At 39.3% G+C, this 22,487-nt stretch overlaps 1 protein-coding gene across 6 annotated transcripts in view; it reads left to right on the forward strand.

Annotated features, from left to right (window-relative positions):
* LOC103706318 (ARM repeat superfamily protein) overlaps positions 1-22,487 on the forward strand; it is a 66,691-nt gene that overhangs the window by 22,529 nt on the left and 21,675 nt on the right. For all 6 annotated transcript variants that reach the window (XM_039124734.3, XM_088703213.2, XM_088703212.2 and 3 more), the window contains 7 exons: positions 14,709-14,859; positions 14,970-15,139; positions 15,249-15,599; positions 17,246-17,413; positions 17,522-17,815; positions 19,252-19,428; positions 19,649-19,912. In XM_039124734.3, coding sequence (XP_038980662.3) covers positions 14,709-14,859; positions 14,970-15,139; positions 15,249-15,599; positions 17,246-17,413; positions 17,522-17,815; positions 19,252-19,428; positions 19,649-19,912 — 1,575 coding nt within the window. The remainder of the gene's footprint in view (positions 1-14,708; positions 14,860-14,969; positions 15,140-15,248; positions 15,600-17,245; positions 17,414-17,521; positions 17,816-19,251; positions 19,429-19,648; positions 19,913-22,487) is intronic.

A 22,487-nucleotide genomic window follows, 5' to 3' on the forward strand; every position in this document is an offset into this window, starting at 1 on the left:
CATCTGCAGAAGCATAAATGTTACGTGAATTTTTTTCTGTAAATTGCTTCTGCATTATTTTTTCCCTCTCTTGATTCAAACTCTTCTCTTTGTGTGGATGTGCATGTATTTGTGTGCATGCGCATGTGTATGTAACTAATTAATACTTTATGTTGAAACAAATGAACCGTGACAGGAGTTGATGATAGGTGCTTACTTTTTTCTACAGTTGCTAAATGAGAAATATCATATGCTGAAAGAAAAAGGTTGTACATGGTTTACCTATTTCAAGGTGATAACAGATTCTCAAAATGATACAACGATTTTACGTTTGTTTGCATGTAAAAACAAAAACCATCTCCTTGATTTTCTGGCCCCTGGTGCTTGAAATTTTCTTCATTTTGTCATATAATGAATATATTTTGTCAATGAGATAAAAGAGTTCATCTTTCACTTTTAATCACCTTTTGGCTTTAATGCTTTTCATGTGCTACTGTCCTCTGTATATGTCTTGAACACTACATCACGACACTTTTGTTTCATCTTGCTTGCGCTCCACTCATTCCTTCCTGTTGGAGTATGCAAGCAGCAGTGTTGCTACTTGCCTTCTTTTACTGTCCTATTACTTGAACTATATTCCTTTGACAAGTACTAGCAAAATTACCCACCCAACACTCTCACAACCTTCTAATTTGATGCACAGACCTTGCAATTCATGCATCTTTTGCTGTCATCAACATTGGTTGATAATGGGACTCTCTGGCAGGTACAAGTAGATTTTCCATGGGAGAGCATCCTTTTTCGATCAACTTCTCCAAGCACATGAGATAACATTATATTCAAAATCTATAACAAAGTTCTGTTGAATCTCACAAGTTCGGTGTTTTGTTATGTATTGTTCCTTAACAGCAGTGCTGAATGCAAGGTCCACAATAAGTGGTATGTCAATAGTCACAAGTACAACAGATTATGTATTGCTATGACAGCCCTTAAAGCATAGGTGAAAAGAGTATGCAAGGAGTTGTGCATGAGATATTTTAAATGGGCTGGGCTGGCCTTAGGCCAGGCCCAGGCCCAAGCATGGTCCCGGCCCGAGGTTTAAATCTCAGCCCGAGGCTAGCATGGCAGAAACTAGATTGCAGATATCGAGCCTGAATTGGCAGAATTATGGCGCTCCCCCTTCCTCCCTCTCTCCCTCTCTCTCTGTCTCTCTCTAGACAAGCTAGGCTCACATTGGAACTTGTCCATTTTTTTTTACTGAAATACTAAGCCCAGGCCTTGTCCAAGTTCATGCAAGTTTATAGGGCTCAGAAGTCAACTCTTTGGCCCAAGTACCTAAAACATGAGATTGGGGCTGGATGATTTTTAGTTGGGTCTTTTGGTTGGCTGGCCCCTTGACAACCCTATGCATGAGCATCCTGCAAGTGTAGCCATGTGAGAGAATCATCTAGGACTTGTCCGTTAACAATACTTCCATCACCTACTTAAACTTCTTTCATACCATATTGAATTGATAAGCAGACAATTCATGCTTGCGTAATGTCTTCTTAAATTGTGTGGTGTTTTACCCTCACCTGTGCACTTGTATTGCACCTTAAGTTCTAGTCTGAGTGCCACTAGGAGGGATTTTTCATGTGATGCCTTTTCTAGACAAACAAGTTTGCGATGACCTGTTTGGATGCAAGAATATCTTGTTAGACTGATAAGATCTTGGTGGTTCTTCAATTATGAAAATAGGATGGAAGTTGGGTAAATTGAAGAGATTAGGCAGCTGGGATGACAAGTAATCCCTATTTTCGAGGATAAGTGTTTCCTTCTCCAAAACGATTTATCAAATCTTAGAAATATAGGGATTATATATATGGCAGCCACCTCAATCTCTTTGAAGCTCCTTGTTTTGGTCACATGTTTACAACCGAAGAATTCCGGAAAGATCTTATTGGTCTGACTAGATCTTCTGGTGTCCAAACAAGCCCTAAGGTTGTTGCCTATACAAGGAAAAATATTTTTACTTTCTAACTTATAGTTTAAATAAATGGCATTATTATCTATACAAAGGGAAAAAAATTTATATTTATTTAATTTAAGCTCGCCGTCTCGGTACTGGACCCAACATGCTGGTACAATGTTGGGACGCTCAGTACGACGGTTAGTTTGGCGGACCGAGACTCGATATGCCATTCATACTAAGTTTTGGTTTGGTATTGGTTGTTAGCATCCCACATATGCCATGAAAATTCGAAATAATTTTCAGATTGCAGCGGAAAAATATATGCGGGATCCGTTCATCGCATGAACGTGTTTTAAAACCTTTTGTTTGTAGATAGATTAGAATTAAATTATTTTAAACCATTTTAAAATCATTAAGAAGATCAGATCTTCACCTTGTGCGGGTAGATGGTCTCCGCAAATCTGATTTACGTGGTATTTGATCAAGGCTCAGTGGAAGCCGCACACGCGTCCGGCCTCTACAGGTATCCACACGAAGTACTGACTCGATCGAAGCCTTTGGATCTCACCAGGGTGCTAGCTCCCTTGCAGAGATGGCTATGGATGGCTGAAGTCCTCTCCTTTGAATCAACCTTTGATTGGCTTGAGAGGAAGAAGAAGAAGGATGGATTTAGGAAGAAGAAAACAAGACCCGCAGCCTTTCTCTTTTTCTTCCTTTTTGGAACCAAGATGAAGAAGGAAGAGGGCGTCCCAAGCTTTTCTTTTTCTTCTCTTGATTGTGGCTCAAAGGAGGAAGATGGAGGAGGGTGCTCACGGCTGGAATGAGGAGAAAAACATTCATTTTGGCCGAAATTCCATGCTCCCTTTTTAATTGCAAAGGGATAAAGATTAGCTCCTATAAAATAGGAGCTCATCCTTATCTCTATTTCATGCCACCTAGGAGGGGCATGCGCCCCTCCTTTTTCTCCCACGCATGGCTCAAAGGGAGGGGCATATTCCCCTCCCTCTTATCCATTTAAATCTGCCACTTAATCAAATTAATGGGTGATTTAATTTGGGTCTAGTGCATGAGTCCAATCCTAGTCAAAATAGGACTTGTATGGACCTATTTCAATTTCCTCCCAATCCCAATCTAATTAGGACTTATTTGAACCATGACTCTATTGAACTCTTCAATCCTAATCCAATTAGGAGTCATGAAATTAATTAGATTAAATTTAAAATTAATTAGGACTTAAGAAAATCCTAATCTAATCAAGACTTGTTCAAATTTCAGCCCTAAGACAATTAGGACATTAGAAATCCTATTCCAAGTAGGACTCTAATTTAATTTGAAATCCTAATCCAATTAGGACTCCATGATTCCCACTCCAAGTAGGACTCATGATCAAGTCCAATTAATTAAATCCAATTAATTAAATTAAATTACAATCCGATTGCAATTATTCCTTCTTCTAGCCACTAACTCTTAGCGGGTTTTCATTTATCAATCTAATTGATTATTTGTGATTCCTAATCACATTCAACCATTGGATCGGTCAATACCTCTAATGTGTGTGACCCCATAGGTTCCATTCTGACTGGTAGTGAGATATATTATGATCTCTATCACAATATCATTGAAAACTCCTTTCAATGGGTTGAAATAATTCCAACTCAACTCACCAGGGATTATCGACCATCGAGATGATCCCTGTGAGTCTCACCATCCACCAGTGACACCTAGCAGTATGTAGTGGCCACCCAGCAGAATAGAATGATGAACCTCTAGGTGCAGCAATCGTATGATACAGTCCTTCTATCGTGGATCCCTACAGATCGGAGGTCATAGAAAACTCGTCAAACCCCGTCGTCTGTCATATTTCTAGATTTATTTGACTTGAGTTCGATAGTGAAAAACTCTTTCTCCCCTTTATATTTCTGCCCTGGCCAAGGTCTTAGAACTCAGTCTAACAAATCACATAGGATCACTCCTCTTCTATCAAGGTCGATAGATTCCATGTAAGTGCATACCCTACTCCTACGGTGAACTTACTGCAGCCAATCTACACTACAAGGACCCATATGGCTAGAGACCATGTATACGTGTAGTCAAACTACAATAACCTCACTGTGAGTAGCCGAAGCACCGCAGGTCAAAGGACCAGTCACACTACTGCAACATCAAGTAAGTCACTGACGAGTGGATAGACATCCAAGTGACTTCTTGTCTTGGTCACGCTCAGTACCCTTGTTCTCTAACAAGCACCTGCACTCTCACTTCAGTGTCCCTACACTGTGGACTCGAGTCTCGTCCATCCATAAGGAAAGCGATCTGTGCACTGATCGGATCGATCACCGTCCTCGTGATGATCCATTGATCAGGAGCATTTAGAAATTAATCACCAATGATACATGGCTCAAATTCTCAACTCTTGAGAATATGTATCATCATCTTATTAATTTCTTGGACGATTCATAGACACATAAACAATATGAATGAAAAGATGCCCATTTATTATTCAATAATAATAATAAAGTCAAGTACAAATTTATGTCCCAGAAAAAATAATGTGTCTGCCAGATTGGCTTCTAGGGCATACATCTAACAATCTCCCACTTGCACTAAAGCCAATCAGCCATATATCTAAGTCCTATCTTCTCAAGGTGGGCTTCAGTCTTCTGCTGATTTAACTGCTTAGTGAGCGGGTCCGCCACGTTGTCCGCGGAGTCTACTCTCTGCACCTCGACATATTTTTTCTCGAGGTATTCGCGTATGAGGTGAAAGCGCCGCTCTATGTGCTTGGACTTCTGATGAGACCTTGGCTCCTTAGCAAGAGCTATGGCGCCATTATTATCGCAGTAGAGTGTGATGGCATCTGATGGCATTACATCTAACTCTGCAATGAATTTCTTGAACCAGAAGGCTTCCTTTGCAGCTTCAGAGGCAGCGATATACTCAGCTTCCATGGTAGAATCAGCAATGATCGGTTGTTTGGAACTCTTCCAATTTACCGTACCACCATTGCACAAGAACACATATCCAGATGTAGACTTTCTATCATCAATATCAGTCATAAAGTCTGAATCTGTGTATCCTTCTACCTTTAGCTCCGATGCTCCTCCAAAGACCAAGAACAAATCTTTAGTTCTTCTTAAGTACTTAAGAATGTTCTTCACAGCTGTCCAGTGCTCTTCGCTTGGATTCGACTGATATCTGCTAGTGACACTCACAGCAAGGGCTATATCAGGTCGTGTACATAGCATGGCATACATGAGGCTCCCTATTGCAGAAGCATAAGGAATCCTGCTCATGCGTTGAATCTCTTCAGATGTGTTGGGGCACATCTTTTTGGAGAGATGAATCCCATGCCTAAGGGGTAATAGACCCCTCTTGGAGTTTTCCATACTGAACCTCTTCAGTACCTCCTCTATGTACATCTTCTGTGATAGGCCAAGCAACCTCTTAGATCTATCTCTATAGATCTTAATCCCCAAAATGTAGGATGCTTCCCCAAGGTCTTTCATGGAGAACTCTTTTGACAACCAGACCTTGACCGAGGTTAGCATGGGAACATCATTCCCAATCAAGAGGATGTCATCCACGTACAGTACGAGGAACACGACAGCACTCCCACTAACCTTCTTGTAAACACACGGTTCCTCTTCGTTCTTGATGAAATCAAACGATTTGATTGCATCATTGAAATGAGTATTCCAGCTCCGAGATGCTTGCTTGAGTCCATAGATGGACCTTTGCAGCTTGCAGGCCTTGTGATCTCTATCACTGGAAGTGAAACCCAAAGGCTGCTCCATATAGATATCTTCATCAAGATATCCATTCAGAAAAGCAGTTTTCACATCCATCTGCCATATTTCATAATCATGAAACGCTGCAATGGCAAGCAATGTTCGAATGGATTTTAGCATGGCTACAGGTGAAAAAGTCTCCTGATAGTCAATGCCTTCGCGCTGACTATACCCTTTCGCCACTAGCCTTGCCTTATAGGTCTCTACCTTCCCATCCGAACCTATCTTCCTTTTATAGATCCATTTGCATCCAATAGGTACTATACCTTCTGGTGGATCTACTAAGGTCCAGACTTGGTTGGAATACATGGAGTCTATCTCTGACTTCATGGCTTCCTGCCATTTCTCGGAATCGATATTAGATATCGCCTCATCGTAGGTATTGGGATCCTGTACATGTTCCCTATCTCCCATGAGGAACATTTCCTCGGTGTCCTCTACTAGTATACCTAAGTATCTATCGGGAGGATGGGAGACCCTACTAGATCTACGAGGTGGAGGAGGTACTACGTGTACTGGCTCTGTATGAATAGGTTCTATAGGATCCATGACTCATTGCTTTTCAGAGACTCTCTCTTCAAGCTCAATTTTTCTCCTACTGCCTCTATCAAGGATAAACTGTTTTTCCAAGAAGACGGCATGTCGGCTCACAAATACATTGTGATCCTCTGAGACGTAAAAATTGTATCCTAATGACTCTTTAGGATATCCAATGAAACGAGCACTTATGGTTCTAGACTCTAACTTGTCCGCCTGTAGTCGCTTGACGTGGGCCGGACATCCCCAAATCTTGAGATGACCAAGACTCGGCTTCTTACCATGCCATATCTCATACGGTGTGGTAGGAACGGATTTAGAGGGAACTCTATTCAATAAATAAATTGCGGATAATAAGGCATCTTCCCAAAGAAACATAGGTAGATCAGTGAAGCTCATCATGGATCGAACCATATCCAATAGAGTCTGATTCCTCCTTTCTGACACCCCGTTGAGTTGAGGTGTACCCGGAGGTGTCCATTGTGAGACTATGCCATTTTTCTTGAGATAATCCCGGAATTCCCCACTAAGGTATTCTCCTCCTCGATCTGATCGAAGAACCTTAAGGGTTTTTCCAGTCTGTTTTTCTACTTCATTTCTGAACTCTTTGAACTTTTCAAAAGACTCAGATTTGTATCTCATAAGATACACATACCCATATCGTGAATAATCATCGATAAAGGTAATGAAGTATGAATAACGACCCCTGGCTGACACATCAAATGGGCCACATACATCAGTATGAACCAGGGTAAGTATTTCAGTGGTCCTCTCCCCATGTCCTACAAAAGGTAATCTAGCCATTTTTCCTTGAAGACAGGACTCACAAACTGGATATGACTCAGAAGTCAATGGGCCAAGAAGCCTATCTTTCTCCATTTTGTTCATTCTGTCCTCTCCAATATGGTCAAGCCTGAGGTGCCACAAATACTTCTGGTTTATCTCATCTCTCGATCTTTTAGATCCTATGGCATCCACTACTTGCTCAGACACATTCACAGATACATCAATATGCAAGTGATAAAGACTGTCAATCATGAAACCACGTGCAACTAATTTATTTCTGAAATAAATAGAACAGCAGTCTTTGTCAAATGACAAAACATGACCATCCTGTGCTAAACATGAAACAAAAATCAAATTCCTGCTAGCAGCAGGGACATAATAACAGTCTTTGAGCAATAAACTAAATCCAGACGGTAATCGCAGAGGGTAGGTGCCTACAGCCACAGCAGCAACTCTTGCCCCGTTGCCAACCCGAAGGGTCACTGCACCTTCCGCCAGCCTCCTACTTTCCTTTAGACCCTGCATAGTAGTGCACAAATGAGCACTAGAACCAGAATCTATAACCCAACTAGAAGTAGAAGAAACCGTAAGATTAGTTTCAATTACGAGCAAATCTAACATACCTTCAGAAGGTGTGTCTGCCTTTTTGTTCTTCAGGCTCTCGAGGTATGAAGGGCAGTTCCTTTTCCAGTGGCCGTCGACGTTGCAGTGGAAACATTTTCCCTTGTCATTAGCCCTTTTCTTGTGAACTTCCTTCTTTGGCTTCTTGTCTTTCTTTTGCTTCTTAGCAGGCTTCTTTTTCTTCCAAGTAGACTTTCTCTTGGAACCAGAAGTCAGCTCAGCAGCCAGAACAGAGCCCCTTGAACCTTTCAAGGCCCCTTCAGCAATTACCAACATATTCAACAATTCGGTCTTTGTGCATTCAATTTTATTCATATGGTAGTTTACTATAAACTGACCAAATGAATCAGGAAGGGATTGCAGGATCAGATCTATCTGCAGTTCCTTATGCATGGACATACCGAGCTTCTCAAGTTCCTCGAGGTCCTTGATCATAGTCAAACAGTGATCGTGGACAGACTGCCCCTCACGCATTTTTGCCTTGAAGAGCCTCTTGGACACTTCAAAGCGTGCAGTGCGGCTCTGCTCACCATACAACTCTTGCAGATGAGCCAGTATTTTCCTAGCAGTCTTTATATTCTCATGCTGGCATTGAAGTTCGTTAGTCATGGATGCCATGATGTAGCACTTGACCCTAATGTCGTCATCAGTCCACTTCTGATGCGTCTCTTGCTGATCATCAGTAGGACGTGCTGGTAGCCTAGGGATATCATTCTCGAGCACATATCCTATTTTCTCACAATTCAGAACAATTTTCAGGTTCCTAAGCCAGTCTTTATAGTTGGTTCCGGTCAGTCTGTTGGTCTTAAGGATTCGGGTCAAAGGGTTTGAAGCTGACATTGTGATCTATAGAGAGTAAAGATTCTAGTTAGACTTTGTACTTGAACTTAATTTGTTCTAGGGACTTTTAAAACAAATATGCTCCCACTATTTTCTCGAATCCTTCATACTCCCCTGATGGAGAAACGAAAATCCTACGCGACTAGGATTTCTAGTGGGTACTGCGGTCTCACCGATTTATATGCCGCCTCACCTAACAGTTATTGGTGACATATAAATGGATGAGTGTACAACTCTTGTACAATGCTTCTCAAGCAAATTGCAGTGGTACTTGGTCTCTAAGTGATGAAGACCTCACCTAACAGTTATTGGTCCCATTACTTAGTTAAGTCATACCCACCGTATAACCGCAGAAATAAAGTCGTCATTGGGTCCTCACCTAACAGTTATTGGTGCCCAACCCCACCTTTACCCCACAACATCTCATGTCTAATAGAGAGGTCCAGTCCCCCGATGCAACTTGCCCACTGTGTCCAGCCGAGACAAATCAACGCCGGAAAGACCTTAGCAACTCTACTACGGTGGAAGACCTATGGACTTAATATTACATAATCAAGTCTTAGTGTTTGCAACTTGAGTTCTTCATAAGAGGTAATCGAACAATTGGCCAGGTAAGCAGGTGGGAGGCTCCCCTTACTCAGAGAGTAAGGTCCTAATTAAGTAACCACCTTATAGGCTTGCCTAGACACCAATTAGATCAATTAATCTAATATGACTAACTCATGTTGGTTCACCCTCGACTGATTAGGGAGGTTTCGATTTAGGTCTCACTCAATCGCGTATTCACATCTCATGCAAATATAAGTCTACCCGCATAATCATAAGCATTAAACATCCAGGCATTTATCAAAAATAAAATTAAATGGTGATGATCATGGATCCAGGATGGGGTCATTTTACAAGCACATGCACGTCAATTGGTTTGATCGTCTTCAACTCTTGACTCGATCTTGATCCTCTAGGTCCAATTGTGATCAACTCCTTGATCCATCTTTAATCAACCCTTGATCTCGATCTGCGCATGTTGAGCTTGTTGATGTACATATCGATCAACCATCGACGTGCAACACACATCACAGATTACATCCCAGATTGCTTTAAAAATTAAAATAAAATAAAAGAATAAATTACAACCCTTTTTCATGAGACACGCAGGTCTCTAATACATAAATTTAAGATGCACGCAGGCATCTGAAAATTAAAATTACATGCATCACAGAACATCGCAGAACATTTCAGCACATTCAAAGGGTCCATCCATGATCATCACCATACGCATCACATGCATAAAAATTATTTTTCAGATCTGATATTTAACTGATTATTTCATCTCATGACTTGCTGATCATGCTAGATTTGACTCTAAATATTTGTAATCACATTATCAAAGCTTTAGAATCATTAATCTAAGCATCTAAAAATTAGTATGCAGAAAAATCAGCAAGCTGAAAATTCTGCATACATAAATTTCAGCAAGCCTAATCCCTTAAATTTCAGATCTAAAATGCCTTGAAAAATTTAATTCTAATCTTAATCTACATAACCATGGCTCTGATACCACTGTTAGCATCCCACATATGCCATGAAAATTCGAAATAATTTTCAGATTGCAGCGGAAAAATATATGCGGGATCCGTTCATCACATGAACGTGTTTTAAAACATTTTGTTTGTAGATAGATTAGAATTAAATTATTTTAAACCATTTTAAAATCATTAAGAAGATCAGATCTTCACCTTGTGCGGGTAGATGGTCTCCGCAAATCTGATTTACGTGGTATTTGATCAAGGCTCAGTGGAAGCCGCACACGCGTCCGGCCTCTACAGGTAGCCACACGAAGTACTGACTCGATCGAAGCCTTTGGATCTCACCAGGGTGCTAGCTCCCTTGCAGAGATGGCTATGGATGGCTGAAGTCCTCTCCTTTGAATCAACCTTTGATTGGCTTGAGAGGAAGAAGAAGAAGGATGGATTTAGGAAGAAGAAAACAAGACCCGCAGCCTTTCTCTTTTTCTTCCTTTTTGGAACCAAGATGAAGAAGGAAGAGGGCGTCCCAAGCTTTTCTTTTTCTTCTCTTGATTGTGGCTCAAAGGAGGAAGATGGAGGAGGGTGCTCACGGCTGGAATGAGGAGAAAAACATTCATTTTGGCCGAAATTCCATGCTCCCTTTTTAATTGCAAAGGGATAAACATGAGCTCCTATTTTTTAGGAGCTCATCCTTATCTCTATTTCATGCCACCTAGGAGGGGCATGCGCCCCTCCTTTTTCTCCCACGCATGGCTCAAAGGGAGGGGCATATTCCCCTCCCTCTTATCCATTTAAATCTGCCACTTAATCAAATTAATGGGTGATTTAATTTGGGTCTAGTGCATGAGTCCAATCCTAGTCAAAATAGGACTTGTATGGACCTATTTCAATTTCCTCCCAATCCTAATCTAATTAGGACTTATTTGAACCATGACTCTATTGAACTCTTCAATCCTAATCCAATTAGGAGTCATGAAATTAATTAGATTAAATTTAAAATTAATTAGGACTTAAGAAAATCCTAATCTAATCAGGACTTGTTCAAATTTCAGCCCTAAGACAATTAGGACATTAGAAATCCTATTCCAAGTAGGACTCTAATTTAATTTGAAATTCTAATCCAATTAGGACTCCATGATTCCCACTCCAAGTAGGACTCATGATCAAGTCCAATTAATTAAATCCAATTAATTAAATTAAATTACAATCCGATTGCAATTATTCCTTCTTCTAGCCACTAACTTTTAGCGGGTTTTCATTTATCAATCTAATTGATTATTTGTGATTCCTAATCACATTCAACCATTGGATCGGTCAATACCTCTAATGTGTGTGACCCCATAGGTTCCATTCTGACTGGTAGTGAGATATATTATGATCTCTATCACAATATCATTGAAAACTCCTTTCAATGGGTTGAAACAATTCCAACTCAACTCACCAGGGATTATCGACCATCGAGATGATCCCTGTGAGTCTCACCATCCACCAGTGACACCTAGCAGTATGTAGTGGCCACCCAGCAGAATAGAATGATGAACCTCTAGGTGCAGCAATCGTATGATACAGTCCTTCTATCGTGGATCCCTACAGATCGGAGGTCATGGAAAACTCGTCAAACCCCGTCGTCTGTCATATTTCTAGATTTATTTGACTTGAGTTCGATAGTGAAAAACTCTTTCTCCACTTTATATTTCTGCCCTGGCCAAGGTCTTAGAACTCAGTCTAACAAATCACATAGGATCACTCCTCTTCTATCAAGGTCGATAGATTCCATGTAAGTGCATACCCTACTCCTACAGTGAACTTACTGCAGCCAATCTACACTACAAGGACCCATATGGCTAGAGACCATGTATACGTGTAGTCAAACTACAATAACCTCACTGTGAGTAGCCGAAGCACCGCAGGTCAAAGGACCAGTCACACTACTGCAACATCAAGTAAGTCACTGACGAGTGGATAGACATCCAAGTGACTTCTTGTCTTGGTCACGCTCAGTACCCTTGTTCTCTAACAAGCACCTGCACTCTCACTTCAGTGTCCCTACACTGTGGACTCGAGTCTCGTCCATCCATAAGGAAAGCGATCTGTGCACTGATCGGATCGATCACCGTCCTCGTGATGATCCATTGATCAGGAGCATTTAGAAATTAATCACCAATGATACATGGCTCAAATTCTCAACTCTTGAGAATATGTATCATCATCTTATTAATTTCTTGGACGATTCATAGACACATAAACAATATGAATGAAAAGATGCCCATTTATTATTCAATAATAATAAAGTCAAGTACAAATTTATGTCCCAGAAAAAATAATGTGTCTGCCAGATTGGCTTCTAGGGCATACATCTAACATTGGTATGGTACGGTACATTCGGTATGTTCGGTATGGGACGGTGCTCACCGATACGGTGAACCTTAGTTTAAATAAGTAGTTCATCATTCTAAGACATGCCATATAACTTTTTCTAGTTAGTCTTCAGTCATGGAATCATATTCACTAGATCTAAGGGTAGCCATTTTTGACCTGACCTATTTACCTAGACCAACTTTTAACCAACCTGCCTGAGCCATTAGGTTCATGGGTGGAGTACAGGTCAGCCAGGTGGGTTGGTTGTGTTTGGGTTATGGCCCAGGTATTTATTATATTATTTTTTACTCTCTTTATATATATATATATATAGGGGGATTGATTATGCTTCTCTTAAGAGGAGAGGTTATCCACTCCTCTCGACTCCAAAATCAATAATGGGGCATTCAAATTGACGATTCACACTTGATCAATATCTATATCACTAAAAATGCCTATAAATCATATATCACGTATTTTGGTAATCTCTAACCTATGTCATCATATGGCCAAAAAAAATGGTTTCCATTATGCTACTATGCTAAAATACATGACAAAGCATTTAATTTAAGATTGTGCCTTATTGATTATAGTCTACACATGTTAAAACATATATAGATTAAAAATCAATGAATTTTAATGCTTAGATGATAGTAAAACATGGTCTCATGTCATTTTAACTGTACAATGTTGTGGGCTGAATGTGAGCCATTGGATCAACCATCATATTAGCTTGTTTTAAAACTTGAGTTGATATGTAACATTTGTTTAGAGTTTTGTGATTTATATTGTTTTTTTACTTACTTTGTTATGCATATGATTCAGTACAAAAAATATGAAAAAATAACCTACCATACAACATGAAGCACTAAAATAGGCTTGAGATAAGGAAAACAGGTCAGTGGGTGGTCTGCAGGTTGAGTTTGGGTGAGGGTCTATGGGCCTTGATTTGTGATCTCAGCCCAACCTGAACCCATCCTGACTCACAGATTGCCAGCCCTAACTAGGACCAGGCATATCTGTTTGACACATGCTAGTAACCCTCTTCAGGTAGTGCCATATGATGAATGACATAGCACTTTCAAGTTGTTATAATTGTTAGTTTTGTTTCCTTTTTCAACTGTTGGTATTTATGAGCTAGAGCCTTTATCTGTTCTTGCAATACATAGTATGATTGTTTATTGAGTGGCCTGGCATTGTAAACTAGTCTGTCTCTGTTGTCTCATCCTAACAGTGTCAATGCTTTTTGGTGACACTTCAAGTCTTCTGTAGTAGATGAGGTGTGGTCCGCATACATCCACTGACAGCTTCAGAGTTCCACCTTCTCCACTGACAAGGATCCTTGTGTTGCAAAAAAGCATATGCCTTTTTATAATGGCATAGTGGATTTATGTCTGGCGCCTAAATACATATGCTGATCTTATGTATATGTCATTCTTCAATTTACATGCATTTGCTGATCTTATGTATATCTGGTTCTTCAGTTTTCATGCATTTGTAATAGCTTTACAAGAATTAATGGTCTGTATGAGATTTGGGATCATTAGCTAGAGCAAGCATAAACCTGTAGATTTGATCTTTCAAAAAAATTAACTGAAAATAGGAATAACTGAATCCTTACTCAGCCTATAATCTATTTTTGGAATGACATGGCTTGGCAGATATAATTAATTCCTCTTGCCTTTTATGTTCTGTTCAGATGTCGAGAAAGCAAGAAAAGAGAGAGTTAGATGGGACTATTCTTTTTCAATGTTTGGCAATGAAAATAAAATTCAATAAAATAGGAGGAAATCAAAGGCCAAATTTTTCTCAAAAAAGCCTAAATTTTGTTCCTTCTTCTGAAGATGAATCTAAGAGGCGAATTTGAGACAAGCAGATCTGGCCATTTCTCCCTTATCCATAACTTTGTCAGTGCAATCAAACAAGAGAAAATTCTTTACTTTCTTTTCATTTATTCCATAAAATTGTTCTTTAACTATTCAGCAGCCAGACAGGACTTTATGTTTCTGCAATATTTAGAATTTTTTATTTGGTGAGGCAATATTTAGTTTATTATTAATACTGCACATCCAGTGTATGTGAGTGTTGGTTGTGTGGTTTCAGTAGATGGCATGTCCAGCCTAAGTCTTGCCTCTTTGTGTACACTGTACAGTAAATGTGTCTATGTACCTAGTGTATATAGCATATACTTGGGAAATCATAGTGTCAGGCTTTTTCTGCCTGTTGAGCCTAAACAGCTTTTATAACCTTATGTAACATTGGTAGATGCACAACCTGTTTTATTATCTTTTTTTAGTGACCTGTATGTCAATGTTATTACAGATCACAGAGGCGCTGTTTGAGAGTACTGTTAATCTTCTTGTTCATGTGGTTGAGTCAGAAAGTACAGCATTGTCCTCGGCTGGAATGGAAGCACTTGGTCATATTGGCCTTCGTTGCCCATTGCCTACACTGAATCGTGATTCTGTTTCAGGTTCCTTCTTGTTCACTGATATTTTGTCAGGGATAGGCATGGCTTTGTGTGATATTATTATGCTTATTTCACAATTATGTTATATAATAAACTAATATTCATCACTGCAGCTGGAGTTTTGACAATTTTACATGAAAGATTGAGCAAACTACTTACTGGAAGTGATATCAAAGCAATTCAAAAGATTTTAGTTTCTCTGGGACATATTTCTGCAAGAGAAACTTCATTTTCACACTTGAGTAGTGCTCTTGATTTAATTTTTGGTCTCTGCCGATCAAAGGTGGGCGTGGTGTTATCCTTTGTAATAAACTCCGTACATGTTAGTGTAGTAGCTATTGACGCATAGTATTTTTCCCAAAAGTTTATGATATAAATTATGGAATCTTCAGGTTGAAGATATACTTTTTTCTGCTGGGGAGGCCCTATGTTTTATTTGGGGGGCAGTGCCTGTATCTGCAGATATGATACTCAAATCAAATTATCGTTCTCTTTCCCAGAGTTCTAACTATCTTACCGCTGAAATGCCATTATCCATAATACAAAGTAGCTCATCTGAGAGTTGTAACTCTGATGAGGAGTCACATGTCATGATCCAGGAAGCGATAACAAAAAAACTTTTCGATGATCTCCTTTACAGTAGCAGAAAAGAAGAGCGCTGTGCTGGAACTGTCTGGTTGTTGTCACTGCTAATGTATTGTGGGTATCATCAAAAGATCCAGCAACTTCTCCCTGAAATTCAGGTTTGTCACTTTGTGGGTTTAGCTTTACTTTTTAGAAGAGCACTGCGTTGTTATTCACAATCCTTTGTTTCTGTTGATATATATTTATGTGAGAAGATGTTAGTCAGTTGGGCATTGCGTGTGCAAGAAATGCTTGACATTCAAATTTTGTCTTCCCATTTGGAATAATGTCAGATGAAGGGGAGTGAAAGTGAGAGTCATCCTAATGTGGGAGCTTCAAACCTTCATTCCCATGAAATTTATAACTTTGGAGAATCTTAAAAAGTATTGATATTCACACCAAAGTTTTCGGTCCCGGCCAATACTAACCCACACCAGGCATCTCAGGTTGGACCTTAATCAACCTGGTCCTGGGACAGGTTTGAAACCCTGAAACCATAGAACCAAGACCAGCCAGGAGGTGTTGAAAAGGCCCAGCTGGCCCTTTTTTCTTTTGCTATGTGTTGCATCCAAAGGTGGAGAGGACGAAAGAAGAAGGGAAAAAGATGGGAAGAAGACCTCACACAAAAACACACATCTTAAAAAAAGGAAAAAAAGGCCAAATTGGTGCCTGGACATCAACGGGCATCTAAAAAGTGAAAAGACAAAAAAACAACAAAACAAACAAAAAGCCGTAATCAAACATAAAAAATCCTAAAGATCATTAACATGCATTAAACAAATTCAAAAACAAAAAGAAAAGAAAATAATTTGAGGTCCTGGTATGGTACTTGGATGCCACAGCATATTATGTTAGTACCTAGGCATCCTCATACCATACTGATGTACTGGTATGGGCACTGAGGCCAGGTATTAAAACCTTGCACTACACAGTGCTTGTTTCTATATAAGATGATTGTATTAACTAAACAAAACTAAAGAGGTAAAATTAAGAGCTTTTTAGTTGGAAGCATGATATGGTGGCCAGTAATCCAGCTAAAAACAAAAGAATGCTTGTAAATATTGTATGCAGGGCAACAATTTTTGCAGCCAATGGGCACCTAGAGTAAAAGTGTCCATGACTGTATCATCACACATCTGCTCAGGTGATGGGTGTGAATTGATTGTGAACTGATACTTTTGTGAATAAACCATCCAGATACCAGAAATGATTATTCAATGATAAAAAAGTGAGAAAAAAACTCAAGAAAATCAAGATACTAGATAGGTGAAGGTTCACATGTTATTTTTAATAGGATAGATGTAAAACATTTACAACACAAAGCGGTGATGACCAAAATAACCTACTACATGTATATTTAGCTTAACCTATCCTTACCATTATTAGATGATGAGATACATGATCTGTCATCAACATCAATATCAGAAGACAACTTTCAGGCTGATAAACTCATATTCCTGGCACTGTTATTCAGTTTAAACTGGAGGCTATAGTTTATTCCTACCTATGTTAAGTTTATCTGAAGCAGTTGGCTAAAAACCAAAAGAATATTGCATTGTTAGGAGGCTTTTGATAAATCTATCTTTGTTCTTTTTCTGCTACTGCTGCCTTTATCTCACAGTCAAATCTGCTAGCCTGATAATAGTAAGCTTCATCACGACACATCCTTGCAATGACATTAACACTTTATCTGCTTTAGAATATTGATTGGTTATATTAGATAAAGCAATTTTTTAAAATCTTATATGCTTAATTTTTTCTGCAGGAAGCCTTTTCTCACCTTCTTGGTGAACAGAATGATCTTACACAGGAGTTGGCTTCCCAAGGCATGAGCATTGTTTACGAACTAGGCGATCCATCTATGAAACAGAACCTCGTAAATGCTCTTGTAAGCACGTTGACTGGCTCAGGGAAAAGGAAAAGAGCTATCAAGGTGAAACACAATTCACCTTTGTTGTTTATTTCTCTCTTTTTCTTTTGTTTTCTACATGGTTTATTTTTTCCCAGAAGCTAGCATATTCATTTATTTTGTGGCATGCAGCTGACAGAAGATTCTGAAGTTTTTCAAGAAGGGGCCATTGGTGAAAGTCTTAGTGGTGGAAAACTAAGCTCTTATAAGGAACTTTGTAGCCTGGCTAATGAGATGGGTCAACCTGACTTAATATATAAATTCATGGATCTGGCTAATTATCAGGCTTCTCTAAATTCCAAGAGGGGTGCAGCCTATGGGTTTTCTAAGATAGCAAAGCAAGCTGGTGATGTGCTCCATCCACATCTACGCCTGTTGATCCCTAGGCTTGTCCGTTACCAGTATGACCCTGATAAAAATGTCCAGGTATTGAACCATCCATGTTCTTTATGGTAATTATCAGCTTCAAAATTCACTTGATATGTCTCTACATTCTATGCCATTTAGTTTGCATCTGTATCTGTGTTTCTGCATGATGTTCATTTCCACATTGTTGGTCAACCATGTCTCAAACTTTCACACCAGATATCAAAATATTATTGTAATCTAAAGCTGTTGTGCTAGACAGGTAGACAAAGTAGGATGTTAGAGAAGTCCTGAAGATAATCTTCAAGGAATTGTTTATGTAGGTTTTGGAATTAGAACGTGTTGACGACCAATGCTAAATTTATGGCGGTAATGACTCTCCCTCCATCCAATTGGAAGGCGTGATCTAATTTCTTGCTTCCCATTTTTCACTAACCACATCAGTGTTATTCAGGCATGTCAAACTTGGTACAGTGAATATCTCAACTGCCATAATTTAGCCTGCATTGAGTAATTAGTTAATTCCTCCTTAACCAACAAGTCCAGGATCTTCGACACCAATTTGAGAATTTAAAAAGAGGTTTACTAGCCCTTTAAACATATCAAAATATCATTCACTAGAATACTATCCAGTCATCTCTTTCTAAAGCCTGCTCTGGTGATGGTAAGATCAATACTGATTTGCCCCAGTTTGCACGTAGATGAATTCATAAGCACATATTTGTATATTTGGGTACAGCTTCACATGTTTATGCAATTTTTACATACTTACAAGAGTATGCTAAAGTTCACAATCTTGGTATCGGGCCTCGTACTGATGCCGTATTTGTATAGTGTCGGTACACCTGGTATGAGGGTCGGTTTGGCATACCAACACCCGGTACACTTCTGCACCGGGTATTGGTTTGGTACTGCAGTACACCTAGTACAAGGTGGTATGCACTGGTACTGTGAACATTGATGTATCATGTAGACAAATATTTTACATATTCTAGGCTAAATAATTATGTAGTATGCAATGTCTGTTTTCTGGAGTTAAATGATTTTTGTTGAATTTAAGACTAATATTAACCAGCTAATTATTGGTGTGCATCTTGGCCTTATGATAGGCACAAGTTCATTTTCTTGAGCTCCATGCATTTGTATTCACAAATTATGGTTTGAGCATGCGAAATGAATCCCTATGGTTAAAGTAATGATATCCAAAACCATACTGGTTGGGGACCATATAGGTACAGTTACCAATTGGAGTCCGATATGATACAGTTGAGATGCCTACCATGTGTCGATATGGTACAGACTGATGGGCATACCAAGTACTGATTCCCTATCAGTACAACACAGTATAGTCAGGGATGGACTGGTGCAAACCATTACTTGAATCCTAGATACCTTTACCTTTTTTTAACAGCGAGTTTAGCTTCCTTTTCTGTGTCACTGTTCTTTTAAACTGATGCATGCATTCCTGATCTGTTGAATCTTAACTTTGCTATTAGGATGCTATGGGACACATTTGGAAGTCAATTGTAGCAGATCCAAAGAAAACCATTGATGAATATTTTGATACTATTACTGATGATTTGTTGACACAATCTGGATCAAGACTCTGGCGCTCACGTGAAGCTTCATGTCTTGCCCTTGCAGACATTATCCAAGGCCGCAGATTTAGTCAGGTAAAAGTGTAGGCATTGGGTGACATGTGACTGCTACTTACAGTTTGAATAGGAAACACTGCTAGCTAATTCTCTAAGGCATAGCCACCATAGGCAGTTCTTCTTTATAGAATATCTTATTATTGGTAGTGCATCTTATAAATTTGTTTTTGACATCTGTACCATAAGCTGCAGCATTTTGTTATGTCTGTTATCGTCAATTGTTTCTTTTGTTATGCAGGTTTCTAAGCATTTGAGAAGAATATGGACTGCAGCATTTCGTGCTATGGATGACATAAAGGAAACTGTACGGAATTCTGGTGATAGTTTGTGCCGTGCTGTGAGCTCATTAACAATCAGGCTATGTGATGTCTCCCTTACTGCAGTCTCAGATGCAAGTGAAACACTGAATATTGTTTTGCCATTCTTGCTTGTTGAAGGGATAGTCAGTAAAGTTTCCAGCATACAAAAAGCAGCAATAAGCATGGTTATGAAGTTAGCAAAGGTAAAGGTCCTTTTTTATTGATTTAGTGGTTCTGTTTCAGGAATAAGTGCTTGACGGAGTGCATCTAATATATGTCTGTTATGGAAGTATATGTTCAATTGGTTATTTAATTTACAGTTCTTTCAGAATTTGTTTTCTGTATCGCTGTATGCTGTCTGCTATAAGTAATTAATTTTGTCTTCCTACTTATCATACTATGGATGCAAATGTTTATTCTGTGTTTCTTTTGTCTCCCTCTTTTTTTTTTGGTTTGGTTATTTTGCTGCTGTATTCGATACTAAGATGTGATGGTTTGTGCTTCATATGTGACAGACGTACAAATATGCACGTTTTCTGATATATACATGTACAGACATACTTCTATGTTGCAAGTATCCATGCATATGCATGCTACATAAATATTGTATATGCATGTATATGCAGACTGAAACTTTAACCTAACAAAGTTCCACTCCTGAACTGTCTGAGGAATTGATTTGATTGTGTAAATATCATAATGATTGATTTACTCAAATTGGACAATAACCATGACAAAATTATATAAATTTAATGATCCTGCAGCAATAAACGTAAAATGAAATAAATTTGATCGAGCTTATCTACGTATTGTAATAATTCTCAATTGTCTTCATTTCAATGCCTTTGTGGCCATATAAAATTTCTTATTTTTTAAGTTGATATGAGGTCTATTACCATCTTTTCTTTCCACCACCTCTCTTTTGAATGAACTTCAATAATGATGTATAATTCATGAAAGACTAGGTTGTTAGTGATGTGGCCCTCTACCTGAGGATTGGGATTTGAGATATAGTTTTAGTGCACCTATAATAGTGGAGAGTAAAATCTCAAGTTGTTTGTGCATTTTTTGATATTCAACAATGGACCATTCTATTAGATTCTATTTTTTCCTCTTCTGAAAATCATGAATTTTCCGACACCAAATGTCAGCAGCCTGTAGTTCATCATCTATGCACCAGGGCTTTGCCGAATTTGTTGTAAAATTAAAAATACAAGAAAAAATAAAATTAGAAATAGAAAAGTGAACATAAAATAAAGTAAATATTACAAACCATATTCCTCATGTCTCACCACCTCCCATCATATCCCTCACCTCTCACTCCCTTGCTTCTAAGAGAGTGATATCAAATCACGTGTTTGTGGGCTTTGAAAACGGGAAAAGTGGAGAAATTTTTGAAAGAGGGGTCATTGCCATACCGAACTCAAGGGAGACCAAGCCATAGAGGAGCCATCGTTACCCCATCTCATACAAAAGAATAGGAAGGCTTTCAAGCAATGCCTACCATGTTTCAAGCAAAAGAATAGGAGCCATTGTGACCCAAACCGCCCAGTTCTGCGCATACTGAGATAGTTCAGGTCGGGACATGTGCGAATTGTCCTAGACCACTCCAAACCGAGTGGAGCCAAGGGTTCCTCTCAATTTCTAGCAGTTCAACTCGGTTTGAGGGCTAGACTGGTCCAATTATCTTTAAACATTCCTCCATCCGGGTTCTCGCTTTATTGTGTGAGCCTCTCGGCTCGCGCTCATGGTCCTTCGCGAGATCGAGACCCTTGCTGCTAGGGTTTTCTGCTTTTTGTTGCCGCCGCCACCGCTGCCGACTAGGCTTATGCTGATGACCAGGCTGACGACTGGTACCCTTCCCTCTCTTGCTCTCCCTCCCTCTGTCCTTCAGTCTCTCTCCCTTCCTCTCTGTACATCAGTCTCTCTCCCTCCCTCTATCTCTCCCCTCTCCCTCTTCCTCCACTTGGTTCTGTTATGTGTCAAGTCAGCACAGTATGGACAAGTACCATACCCAAAGCCTGCTGGTTTGACCCGTAATACCGTTCGGCAAACAAGCTTTCAAGTTTTAAAGAGATATTGGTACATGGATTTCATATTAAAATACTTTATTTTTGGTGGCTATGATGCGGCTGAAACAAGGATACCTTAGGGAGAGAGGGAGCTTATGCACAGGATGGATGGAGTGCAAGCAATAGATGGGGAAGTGCATACAAGAGTTTTGTTTCCTTCCTCCCTTTTCTTCTCTTTATTTCCTAAGCTATGGGAAGCATTTAAGAAATGAAAGGTATTTTTCATCTAAAAAGTTGACCAACCAAGCAGGGGAATGTCCTAAATTTTGAAACCGTCTTGTTTTAATGTAGTACATATACACATTTGTATATTTGTTAGTGTATTCCTGACAATCAGATCAACCTGGACGCCATGAAAGCAGCACCCACTTTCCTAATATGGCTGAGAAATCTTTCCGGAAATGGTGATTGCTATCAACACATTGTAAAATTTTTAAATATTAAACCAACTGAAGGAAAGAAAACTCCAAAAAAAATCCTGAAATAGCATCAAATTGTTTAAAACATGGTCCGTTTAAGTCTACATGACATGAGGCACTAGGGTTTCTGACCACGGACCCTAGCTGGTTTGCAATGGCAAAGTGTTGCACTGACCTTTAAAGTCAGATGAAAGGTTTGCCTACGACCTCGGATTGCCTCCAAGCTAGGGGAATGACCATAGGCTTTGAGTGAGAACTTATACATGCATGGACACTCACATACATTC

Source organism: Phoenix dactylifera, chromosome 8 (genome assembly GCF_051530095.1).
Source record: "Phoenix dactylifera cultivar Ajwa chromosome 8, Ajwa_hap1_PhDact_Kaust_v1.1, whole genome shotgun sequence".
NCBI lineage: Eukaryota > Viridiplantae > Streptophyta > Magnoliopsida > Arecales > Arecaceae > Phoenix > Phoenix dactylifera.